Raw genomic sequence first — 13,628 nt, 5'->3', positions numbered from 1 at the left:
TTACACACTCGGTTTTAACTTATTAATGCAATCACTGATTCATGAGGTGATTCATCAAACAAATTCTTTATATGTTAAACTAAAAAAGATTTTAATAAAATGTACCTATTTTTAGGAATGTAGGAAATCATATTATACTACAAAATATTTATAAATCTTAGCAGCATGCTATCTACCTAGTAATTAAATGCCGAAATGATGCTCATCCAAATGTTAGTTGTTTTTTACCAATGAGAAGAACTGGCTATTAGGGTAGCCTGGAAGTAAGGGTGATTTTCCTTACTTCCAGAACTGTAATTCTTTGTGATGTCATATAATTTAATAAATTTATTATAAATATTATTCCATAATATTTCAAATATTTAAAAGTAAGTGAGTACTTACTAAGGAGGAGTGCCCCAGGCAACAGAAGACGCACCAGTAGCAAGGAAAGATAGTATTTATGCATGGTTGCCCCTGAAACAATAAAAATTCATCTTTTATTGATTAAAAGTTTAAAAGTTTTGACTTCATAAACTTAATGTAAATGGTTTCTTTCCTTTATTCCAATTAAAATTTATTCAAAAATTAAAATGTTTGCTAAAAAGATAGACAGTCACCAGTTTATAACATAACATAGCAACAATACTGTATTGTACAAGTATCTGATTAACATACAATTAAGCATAAATATAAAAATAAACAGGCTATGTATTGGGGCAATTTTCTTATAGGAAAGCAAGTTAATATAAAATATGTTTTGTAATAAATTTAAAGATACAAAATATGTTATAGAACTTATTTGAACTAGACCAAACAATTTTAAGACAATGTAGATAAATTTGGTTAATAAACCACGTTAAAAAAATATTTAATTGTGCCATACCTTCCACAAACTAAACAGAAAGCAAAATTCCACTTCTTATTCACTTAAACACTTTATACTTATAGTCATTATATATTGGTTTGTTATTAATTATTTCAAAATACTTAGTAATCATTTTAATAACATTTTTTTCAAATCAAAGTTTGAAATAATTTTCAAACTGAGACACAACACTCACAAATCGCACGTCTTTTCCATAAACACAACAGTGAACAGTCAACAGATCAAATAATTACAATTTACCAGTCAAAATGACATATAGATGACCATTTGACAGCTGACAGAATTCCACAGGTTACCTATAGCTTAATTGGTTTTTATAGAAAATACTAGTGCTGGTAATTTTTTTTTTAAATTGCTCAAAAGTACGGTTTTTCGTATTATAACTGATATTAATTTTAATTATGTATTAATTACCTAAAGAAAATTACACCATGTAGAAAATTATTAATTTAGTTATTCTTTTATAAAATCGGTAACTCTTTTTATTTGCATGTTCATTCTGCAAGTAGTGAAGTCACTTCACTAATTTTATTTTTATTGCGAATTAATGGCGTAGCCAGGTGAGTTTTCTTGTTTATTTCTTATTTCATCGAGTTCTATAGTTTTCAATTGTTTTGTCTTTACGTTCAACATCGAGTAAAATATTCCGTCTTTCAAAAAGTCAAAATTTTTCACCTTTCCTTTTATATTAAAAGAAAACCCAATTTAACGAGTAATGAACACGTATTGGATTTGTACTGAATTTATTCGCTAAAGAATATTGTCATCACTTTCACTTTTCACGCTTTTTGCCCGATATTAGTGGTTTTAGTTTGTGTAGATTGCAACAAATTGAAGTCGCCATGGATGAGTGAGTTGCTCATTTTTATGATAGCTAGGTTCCTGTTCATTGTTTCATTAGCTATGAATAAATTATGACAAGGTTACACGTTCTTTCAATAATATTGATTCAAATAATACCTATCAATATTGCATCTTGTATTTTCATAACTTTGATGATTTATTTACAAACAGCACCATGTCGACCCTAACGAAAATGACCCGCACAGTCAAAAAACTTGAAGTACCCAGACCCTTGAAATCGACGACTAGTTCTGCACACAATCGCAACTCGGTAGTAGACGTGAAAATAAATTCTGGTAAGAATCTTATTAGTGGCTTCTGCACTAAGGAAAGTATGTGTTCTAATTTGCTCTCTGTTTCAGTTGATGACTTGATTATGCTGACAGAGGGGGTGGCTTACCAAATGATGCAGGGTCAGTTTGACCGAGCTCTTCATAGTAACATTTCAACTATGTACTCTAACCTGAAATTATATGGCGCTCAACTTGAAGGTGTCTACAAAGAGTTCTTAGATAGGTTAGTAAACAATATCAATATTATTTATGTTATTGTTTTTATTGACATTTAATAACTTTTTTCCCCATAGGTACTTTGTTCTTTTTCGAAATGGATCTCAGGATGAAAGGCTTGATAAGAAGAGTCGTCTTCATTTATTGGAATTAATTGAATTAAGAGCAAAACACTGGCAGGGGTCTGATTATATGAGTCAATACTACAGGCACCGTGGTACTCATGCTGAGGTACAAAGTTTAATATTTATGTTAGATATATACGATTGTTTAACCTTCCCTTCCTTATCTTAGACATTTTAATGATGACGGGGATGTTTTTGATAGGGGTCATCGTCAGAGTTTACACTATGTTAATTAAATTCCAACCCGAAACAATATTTGTTTCGATAGAAATTCAACTCATGAAGTTTATGTGTCTTATTATTATATAATAAACTAAGCCATGAAGGCAATAAAAGATATTACAGAGACAAACTTTGCACAGCCGCTGCTGGTACCAACCATGGAGGGTGCAGGTTCGGGCGGCTCGGTGTCCCCAACGCTGGCTGCGCCCACCGAGCCGCCGGCATTACTTGCCCCGGGGGAAGTTATCAAGCCTTCAGGCAAATTCCCAAAACCGACTAAGATCCCTGGCAAGAATTACTCTAAGGATGAGGTTGTAATTAGAAATGCTGATTCTGGAAAAGGTATGTTTATCACATTTATATGAAAAAGTTATCTGACCTGGTTTTTATAAAACGATTTTATAGTGTCTAGGTAGTGAAAAGTGAAACATTTGATGTATATTATGTATTCTTAATCCTATAAAGATTAAAATTACTTTTGTTAAGCTGTCTACATGACATTGTTAATACATAGATAGTATAAGATCCCGCTATACAACGACCTTCACCGAGATGCTTATTTAATGAAACTTATTTTATATATAATTTAATATGTCAATAAATATAATCCATATGGGTTGCCTAGCAAATTTCAGTCCAGAGTATGTTTAATTAATATTTAAAAAAAAATTTTTTTTTATAATTTGCATGTAGTGAATTTTTTTAACTTTTTTCAATCAATATTTTTAATCAGGGTAGTATTATATATGTATCACTATAACCTTCTTTTATACTAAAGATGTATATATACTTTAGTGTCACATAAAAAATATACACATAAATAATTAATTGATTAAAAAGAATCTAACTTTTGCATATTCTATGGGCTTCATACTTTCGATTGGTATAGAATTTATCTAATAATCATACCGGTGAAATGTTTAAAAAAATATTTTTTTTTTAAATTAATTAAAAATACTCTGGACTGAAATTTGCTAGGCAACCCATATGGATTATATTTATTGACATATTAAATTATATATAAAATAAGTTTCATTAAATAAGCATCTCGGTGAAGGTCGTTGTATAGCGGGATCTTAGACCAAGAGCAAAAGTAATGTCTCAACTTAGATACATTTTAATATGCATGCATGATTTTTAAAGTACTCCTTATTAGACGCACGTTCGTTATTGTAATGAAATTAAATGTATTTTTATATAAATATTTTTAGCTTAGACAACATTAATTTTTGCATGTTAGTGAAAGAAGTAACTTTATTATCAATGTCAATATTATTTTGATAAATAGTAGTAAAGTTGTACTTTATGTCGTAAAAGTAATCTAAATAGAACATGAAGCATGTCGTAAGAGAAAGTTTAAAAATTTGCATGAACATATTTTATTGGATAAATAAACTTTTAATTTCTTTAGAATTGTAGCAAGTTTTCAATTGCGTAAGCAGTGACGTAATTTTAAAAATAATTCAAATATTTATTTTTATTATAATTTCTGTCATTCCGGTAGGGTTATTACAAACTGATAAGTTACACAGTAATAGTCTACCCGAAATTACATCAGTATCATGGATATTCATCGCTTAACGGCAGCTTCTCTACATAGAAAAAAAAAATATTTTAAAATACGTAACTTGACAATGTTTCGAGATCCATCGATAAGAGGGTTTATATAGAATAATCTATACATTAAACAAATTTGCTTCCGCCGTCTCCAAGATCTTTTTAATTTATCCACGCAAAGTCGCACACAAAGCACGGGCCATAGCTAGTTGCGAATAAATAAACGTGACAAAACTATAATAAGGTAGTCAAGTATGAATTAAATGGGCGTCTAATTTCTTTGTCATAACTCTACCGGCTATTTTACGTCACTGCGTTTAGAGTTTGAAGTATTGTTTTGGGTTTCCAGTGATGGGTATCAAGGGCAGACGGGTGCACATGATCGAGGAGCTAAGTGATACGATTATATCGTTTCAGAGAGGTATGATTGCACGGTGGAAGGTGGGATGCTTAGCATGGTGTGCTGGATATCTTCATATATATTAAAAAAATGAGCAAATGTTTTATAAAAAGCTGGCCATATTGCAAACCGGCGTATCAAATACAACATATTATCATTATATAACATATAATGCAGACATAATCTGATTTACTACAGACATGGCCAGATATGGCTTTAAAATATATGTTTAATCACATTTTATAGCACATCAGGCGGTGCTGGCGATTACCATGATCGTTAAAACAAGACTGATATAGCATTACTTAATTTTAGTATCAATTCATAGCGTTAAAGACAGGATAATTTAAAGTAATAATGTAACAATCTTGCTGATAGCGATTACGGCTCTAACCTCATTGCTTCGTGGATTGCTAGAAAAGAAATGAAAAAAAAAATGTGATTATGTTAACCCTCATAATATTCACATAGCTTGCTTTCAAATAACAAGACTAACAATTGACACTTTGACACGAATAGTTTTATATTTTTTTTACTTCCATTTCAGTGAGTCCGGGAGCGAAAGAGCGTTTGGTGCAAATTACTGGCCCCAATGAGGAGAACGTGAAGTATGTATAATTCACGAATAAATTGTAATTATTTGTATGATGTCAATTACGGCGAATTAGGTATATTTATTTTGTTGTAATAAAGTCTCAATAAGTGATTATTGCCCATTTTATAATATATTTTGTTACTTTAATAACTTACATTTTAAACCCATTCAATGTTCACAAACTATACAACATCACACATACCATATATTGCTAATTGTTTTTCTGCGTTAATTTTTACATGTTTGTATAATTCTTTAAATATTGTGTGTCAACGTAATAACGTAAATCGCATACAATTTGTCAGAAACACGTGTTACCAGATAAACTGACATCCATTTTGATATCTTTATAATTGATGACGGCTTTGAAAAGAACACTGGCTCATGAACTAGAATGCGTGACTCATGAATGCTTATGAACCTTTATAAGGATATGGCGCGGTTTTCACGGACTATTCACCGGTGAAATAACTCCAACTTATAAAGATTTCCTTTTCATAATTCAATACTATACATATGTTGTACATTTCTGGTTAATAGATATTTTGTTGCTTTTAATTCGGTTAGAATTGATTACATATAGTCCGATCGATTAAATATATATTCACTAAATATATGCAATTGCTTACGATTCTTATTATATGCAACGTATTATAAAACAAAGTATACGGAAGAAAATTTAAACAAAACCACTTGAAAAATATATTTATATAATCTCATTCGGTAATATTCTAATTATGAAATGAAATACAGACCTTTATTGGCATATTTTATTTACATACTTCTTTAAGAAAATTAAAAAATTAAATTAAAGCATTATTCTCCTAACAAAACAATGCTTTAAACATTTTTTCAATTATTAAAGTACAATGTGTCCCGACCAAGGAGGTTTCAATTAAATTTATGTAAACATTATCTGTGGTGAGCAACGCGCTGGTTCCGAGCCAATAGACCAATAACAGACTTTTGTTTCTTTTATATTGCATTTTATTTAATGTAGCTACCTATAGCCAAGAGATTAAATAAAGAAGTGTATGAAACTGCATATAAGGTATTAAAACACTCGTGTAATCTTATTTTGAAACTCGCCTGCGGCTCTCTCTCTCTCACCCTCTATTATATGACAGTTGCATAAACTACTCTTAAAATAACTATTAAATGCTATGTCCTTACACTCTGTTAAAGATATCATAGTTTAAACATGACAATATATTCATATATTCATATTCAATAACGTGTGATCATAGCGATAATCGTCCAAAGTCCGGTTATTTAAAACTTTTTATCCCGCTTCAAAATTCACGTTCTCACTAGAATCATATGTGGGAGAAATAACTTATTGGATATGATATTTTTGTTTAAATTAATTATTGGCAATTATAAGTAGCTCATACCTTTGAGAGATTTTGTACTCGGTACCTGTTTTTTGATATTTCGGTAGTAGAGCTTCATCTACATCTTCATTTTCAGCCACGCCAAGCATCTAATCGGCGATACGATAAGGCGCAATGCGTCCCCTGTAAGGCTTGAAGGTGTGGAAAGCCTGCCTTTAGGAGCATCACGCGCCTCGCTCGATTCAAATGGATCTGATGAACCTGTGCCACGCCTTAGAGAGGTTAGAATATGATATTCACTTAGAAGGGTTAGAATATGATATTCACTTAGAAGGGTTAGAATATGATATTTCGACTCTGAATCTGTGGCTGAGTTTGTTTAATTAAGGTGTTTTTGACAATTCGCGAGCATACATACAAAATTATCGTTTATATTAGACATGATACCAAGTATTAGTAACTATATATAGTGGAGTGGAATATTTATTGATTATTGAGAGTTAAAAAATGATTGCTAGTCGATTTTTTTATCTGTAAATTTAATTATAAATATATTTTATATTATGATAATTGATTATTAAATTTGCTTACCTTCAAGTGGTCATTCAGTACTCGAAACTTAGAACAGCCATCCTTTTTAATTTTGGGAAAGTATTTATATATATAAATATTGTAAATATAAGTTCGGACTTACGATGTTAGTAAAAAACTCATTATTTTTTTTCGCCAGTGTAATGCTTAAAACAGTAACGGAATTTTTAACTAATAAATAGTATAGTTTAACATAACATACTTGTGATTTTTACGTTTAGGTCCACTCTAGTGTCTTAAAATAACTCTCCTATGAATCTCGATAAGCGATAAGCTTAAAACTGAATAACTAATGTTTACGGTTTTATTATAAATATGCTAGGTCTATGGGGTTGAGGCGAGCTAGGCGCTCGCGTCGTGAAAAAGCCTCTGTTGGTGGATTTTTCCATGTTTTTTTTTTAATTTCTTCGTCGACGCTTTTTGTGTTTATTTATTTATTTCGTAATTTAAAAAAAAATATCCTACGGATAAAGATGATGACTCAAAGATGCATAGTTGGTGTTTAGGGCCTTATAGAAATTGACGTTGCGGGCGTACCAAGGAGCATTTACTATATCTGTGAAAATGTATAATTATTTTGTAAACACACAAAACTATTTCAGAAATCTCCGCATGGCAACAGAGCATTACTTCACAGTTTCTCAACGAATGATGCTGCTTTAGGAGAGTACAAGTACACGGTGATGTTTGGCACCAACTCTATTAAGATCACTGGCGATAACTTGGATTTCGTTAAGGCAAGTTATCGCGAATATTCATCTAAATCTATTATACTAATTCATCTAAATATAATTGGCGTTTATGCGTGTTAGTGTTTGTAATAGAATCTTTTTTATACGGTCAAAATGTCATAGTAATAAAATAATAGTATAAGATCCCGATATACAACGACCTTCACCGATAATCCACACACACCGATATAATCCATATGTGTTGCCTAGCAAATTTCAGTCCAGAGTATGTTTAATTAATTTAAAAAAAAAATTATAATTTGCATGTAGTAAATTTTTTTAATTTTTCTTAATCAGGGTAGTATTATATATGTATCACTATAACCTTTCTTCTTCTATGGGATTCATACTTTCGATTGGTATAGAATTTATCTAATAATCATACTGGTGAAATGTTTAAAAAAATATCATTTTTTAAATTAATTAAATATACTCTGGACTGAAATTTGCTAGGCAACCCATATGGATTATATTTATTGACATATTAAATGAAATATAAAATACGTTTCATTAAATAAGTATCTCGGTGAAGGTCGTTGTATATCGGGATCTTAGACCATAAGTAAATTGTTGCAAGTTTTTATGTACTGGTGTATAAATAGTAGATTTCACTTATTAATAAATAGGTATCTATTGAGAAAAATATTAATTTAGGCCTTTGAATGCCTATTTTGATAAATTTACTTGTTACACTAGACTTCTTCTTCAAGGTAAAGAAAAAACATTTACTCCCTTTATTTGAATCAGTTAAACAAAAAATATTACAGACAGCAAAACTGGTGCTAGACGAGTACTTTGAAAGCGCAAGCGCGTTGGAAGCCATGGGTGCTGGTTCGGGTGATTTCTTCACTTTGTCCCAAAGGCCCAATGCAGCTTTTATCTTGCAAGATGATACAACTCTTAATGGAAATGATGATGACGAGGTTTTTGTCCCAGCTCAAGATAATCAGGCTGGTAAGTTTTAAAATTGTTTTTAGATTTTGTTCATAGGTACTTGCAAAGTGAGTTAAAGTTAATAAAATTAAAGAGTTAGTTTTATTTAAAGAAAAAACTGTTTAACCGGATTGAAGTTATGTATTATTATAAATTTACAACTATTTAACATAAATAGAGGACACCGTGAGCCATTTTTGCCAAAACCCTCCATCTTTTAGTCAATACCAACTCCGGGGTAATAAATACAGATAAGGCAACTTTCTCTACAGCTGTGATACTTTTTGACATCCAACATTGTCTTGTCATTTTGTCTTCAGTCACCGTGACCACGCACGCTGTAAAGCACGCGAAACGTCGGATAAATTTAAAATTATGTTAAATAGTTGTAAATTTATAATAATACATAACTTCAATCCGGTTAAACAGTTTTTTCTTTAAATGTGTAAAGGTTATGTAAATCAAAGACAATACTATGAGTTAGTTTATATTAAAAACAGTTATCTCAATATAGACACTAGGATACTGCTCGGATTTGCAGCTTTTTTGAATATTTAAATCTAATATTACGGTGTAGGTTTATACCGTTAATCTAATTCTAGCGTTAGTATATATTAATCTGATTACGTTTGGTTTTTCTGCACATAAGATAGTGATATTTTCTCCAACGTTTTAGTTCCTAACATAGCATGTAATGACGCATTTGAACCTTACAAACCTAAAAAGTTCTAGCGATTTTCGCTTTGCTGCTTAGAAGGCAAGTCTTCCTTATTTAATCTTCGATAAAGGTGCTTTTATATCAGAAGAAATACAAAATAAATACTTTATAATATCGGTTACAGTATTTATTATTATGGATGTTTTTTATCTCGACTGACTGAAGCATGTAGGGTTTGAGTTGATCGCATCGCATTCCCATTACTTATAATATATATTATTATTAGTAATTCATAATGTATATTTGTATGATTATGTATTTAATAAGACTGTATATATATATCGAACCACGAGTGGGGCAGACTTTTCCAAATTTCATATAAAACCATCGGCCATTATTAATACCCAATCCACTGCCGCCATTACATTTAACCCATGTTTGGCTATTCATTGACATTCCGATACAGTTAAATTTATTATAAAAACCAACAACTATTTAATTTCAATAACATTAAAGTAAATTCGATACATTCAAATTGTAAACTAATTCAGAATTCCTTAAACAAATCAAAGATATTTTGAATGAGAAAGCTGTTGTTGATGAATGTCAGACAATACCGTGGTGTTTGTATCGTATGGGGCTGGTGGGTACAGAGTTGTGGTTGTGCAGGCGAGGGTGACACGTTGCCGCGACGCCCACGATTCTCGCGTGCCACCTCCACTGACAAGAACCAAGGTAAGGCACCCACACAATAGTCACTCGGTATAAATCCGGCTCGAAGGACCAATTATACTCTACGAATTCATTAAAAATTTCGATTAGTGTTAAACTTAGATTTTAGTTTAAGTATCAAAATTAAACGTTAATTTATCCATAAATCGATTCAATCATTACTCCATTATTTAAACTAATTCCAACATTGACTTTCAAATATTTTGCATTTTACATTTTGCTGTTACATATACTACACATTTATTTAAATTATGTATTTAATATTTACGATAATTTCAGAATTGTAGGATATAAGTTATTAAGTATGTAATTGCATTCATGTTGCGCATGCGCCTATTATTAACGTAACATATACTTAAGTCTTTGATTAATAATTCTACATAATATTACTATCGTTTAGCATGATTTGATATGTAGAATGCAGAAGTCAGTCAATAACAATAAGCTTTGTGTGCACTCAATAATTAACTTAATAATAAATATGTTCAAGTTCCTGGCTAAGTGGATAACTACAGCAAAGGTGTTTCAAATTCGTGAATTGAATTTTTTTATTAATAAAAAGCTATTGATATTAATTGTTCTAATCTCTTGTCGGCACCCACCCACACACATTGTTGAAGATTGTCCAAAATGGACGAGCTTCTAAAATGTATCGAAAATATTTCCTTTAATCGAAAAAACTGCTACATACAGCCTTATTAAACGTCAAAGGATATTAAATTTTTGATGCACATACGCGTTGTAGAAAAATACGATTTCGATGACGCCAAAAACTAATCGACGCGTGATAGTACACACTATACGGGTGTCCAGGTTCAGCGGGAACAAGACAGGTATACACGTACGAGACGCTGGTGCAATACGCGGACTCGCCCCTTAGCAAGCTGCCGCCGGCCGGCCTTGCTGCCTTTCCGCCGGACCTCGCGCGCAAGGTAACGCTCCCCTCGCCACGCGCCTACCGCCCTCCACCGCGGGCCCGCGTCATCCCTTTCCGAGGCTGGCCGCCCCTTCACCATCCCAACTACCTTGCGGCACTACTCTGCCGCAACTTTTATTAACTGGGCACTGAGGATATCGCGAAATGATTTGGAATTTCAATAGTTTCTGGCTCACTGAACGTCTCGCTCTTAAAATTCCGATTAGGAATCTTCCTTGAAAGGTCTATGTTGATTTGACTTTATCAGGAAATATTTAATCAAAATTTATGATTTTTTTTGTTATTTACAAACTAGTCTTAAGATTTATTTAACATTAAAATTAATTCCAAAAATTAAGCCAAGTCATTTCGCGATCGTGTCATCATTTCGTCAGCTTGATTCGGGCGATCCCCTCTCCCCTCATAATACTCTTAATGTGCTAATTTCTGATTAAGTACGTTCCAGAATGTTTTTATTACATCAAAGTTTAGTAATTAAACGTTTGAGTAATGTTAATAGATATAGTCTTCTCGCTCTTAAAAGAGCTCAGATGAACTAATCTGCGTAAGAGCATTCTGGAATGTATGAACGCTTCACGCACTAATATCGCAAGAGCATGGGCCAAGGTTTATAAGGCTTAAACAAATTTCAGTGTACTCAAATATAAGACGTTGTAAGCTAATTGGATTTCTAAGCATAATTTAAATTAAGCTTGTTTCCCTAAGCTAATTTAAATATAAGTTTGATTACACTGAGGTTGATTAGCGTAAGACTAAATTTCTAGTTTAAGAGTTGATTCCTTTAATTGCTACCAAATAAATGATCTCATTTATGTGTGTTGACGTAGCGAAAATTCGCAAAGTTGTTATAGTCTTTTATATGATGGTATTATTAGATAATTATATTCTGTGTTGATACGCAACCTTTTAAATATTTATAAGCTGTTTTACTGGGACGATGTTTAATGCCGTTTTCAATTCACGCTGCCCGGACAGAATGGATACTCGAGAGGGGTTCAGTACAGGTAGAGGGTACTAGGAGTTTCTCCGACTTTATTGAAAGCTTATATTTTGTTTACGTTGTGTTTCGCTTTTCTATAAATTAACAGTGTTGTGTTCTTGTCAATGTCTATTGTTTTGAATATAAAAATGTTTAAAAATGCACCTGTCTTTGCTTTGCGCTTCTATCCTTCATACTTATAAGAACGCACGTAACCCGATGTGGCATGCGGCACTGCTTTGTCTCTAACAGAAATACGCTTATCATAACCGAGGGGCGGTTCATTTTAGCACATTTAACACCGACAATCTAAAATCAATTGGAACAATCTACAGAGTTGCCTGGAGTTTGACAGCGCCAGTTATTTGAAGAAGGTTCGAGCTGCGGTAGCTATCACCATGGCAGCCGTAGATGCGCCTGATTCGCCAGAACCGGAATAATTTAACCGTCCACTGCGCTCGCTCGCATTTATGCGCACTTACAGTTGACCTATAGCCCATCTAATCCTGGTGATTAGTAAATGATTTTTGAAATGACGATTTCGCCTCTGAAGATATATTACACACCTACACGCACCACATAGTGAGCGAGCGCAATAATGGGAATCATACATTATCTATTATATTTATCACGAGACCCGCGTCTTTGCTATACGCTAGGTTGCCTAGTTATATCGCTTCACCTCGAAAGACACGTCCGTCTCTTTGCACGCTTTGTCTATTTTAGCGGACCCTAACTCACTAAAAGTATTAGCTCACCAAAATATTTATTTATTGAAAATGTTTTTATTTAGTATAGTTTTATAATTTATTTACTAATGGATCTACTGTTGTGATAATCGCGCAGGGATGATGCGTTTTTAAATTTGTTGCGATCTCTGCTTTCTTTACATTTCTAAACATGTGCCTTAAGAACAAAAAAAACTTCGTCGTAAATTTTCTTAGTTTCGTTATTTATGGTCTGCGGAAGCGAAAAACTTCTGATATTATAGTGATTCCATTTATTTTAAGAAGAATGCTTGCATTTCTTTGTGTGTTTGTATACTCATTCAAATTGTATCTAGTGTCTAGTCCTATCGAGTGGTATTCGATTCTCACTACGTCGTAAGATTTATATTTCTAAAAAGCCTGGCCGAGGTATATTTACAATTACTATATTGTTGTTTTTTTCTTATTTTATTAATGTTTATGCCCATTGAAGCCAAGTCTTGTTATAATTTGACATATATTTTTAATAGACTAAGTATCCAGGCTTTTTTCTATATTGATTAGTTTTACAAAATATTAAAGTATTTTATGACTGTTATTACCACATATATATTACCATTTATTTACACGTGACAATTTTGTAGGCAATTACAAAAGACACCATTTTAAAATACGTAAGTTTGCAATATATATATTTATTACAAATACCAAAAAAGGTATTTAAATCGCACTGAGGCAACTAAAATATTTTGATTGAAAAATCAACCTGTTTATTTAAATGTGTTGAAATTTGGTTATTTTTGTTTTATTAACTGTCATTGTAAAATTTCTAGATATACTAAAGTTTATAATACATTTGAGTTTTATTTAACCTTAGCGGAACCTAAATTACCTCAAGTTTAAAAAT

General features: G+C 31.9%; 1 protein-coding gene across 10 annotated transcripts; it reads left to right on the top strand.

The window, feature by feature from the left end:
• The first annotated feature begins 1,281 nt into the window (after positions 1-1,281).
• Positions 1,282-13,574, top strand: LOC125055727 (eukaryotic translation initiation factor 4E-binding protein Mextli). 10 transcript variants are annotated; one of them, XM_047658242.1, is made up of 14 exons: positions 1,467-1,718; positions 1,883-2,007; positions 2,074-2,227; positions 2,298-2,451; positions 2,708-2,909; positions 4,474-4,545; positions 5,072-5,132; positions 6,590-6,734; positions 7,647-7,781; positions 8,543-8,729; positions 10,036-10,101; positions 10,912-11,030; positions 12,011-12,039; positions 12,350-13,574. In XM_047658242.1, the coding sequence occupies exons 1-14, from the start codon at positions 1,711-1,713 to the stop codon at positions 12,381-12,383; spliced, it is 1,491 nt and encodes a 496-aa protein (XP_047514198.1). In that variant the 5' UTR covers positions 1,467-1,710; the 3' UTR covers positions 12,384-13,574. The 10 variants fall into 10 exon arrangements, 9 of the variants coding, with proteins under 9 accessions (XP_047514197.1, XP_047514198.1, XP_047514201.1 ...); XM_047658241.1 differs by lacking the exons at positions 1,467-1,718; positions 12,011-12,039 and adding an exon at positions 1,282-1,428; XM_047658245.1 differs by lacking the exon at positions 10,036-10,101.
• The last annotated feature ends 54 nt before the right edge of the window (positions 13,575-13,628 follow it).

This window comes from Pieris napi, chromosome 14 (assembly GCF_905475465.1).
Source record: "Pieris napi chromosome 14, ilPieNapi1.2, whole genome shotgun sequence".
Lineage (NCBI taxonomy): Eukaryota > Metazoa > Arthropoda > Insecta > Lepidoptera > Pieridae > Pieris > Pieris napi.
Note: the sequence above shows the minus strand (reverse complement) of the source record. Positions and strands in the feature narration are given on the sequence as shown.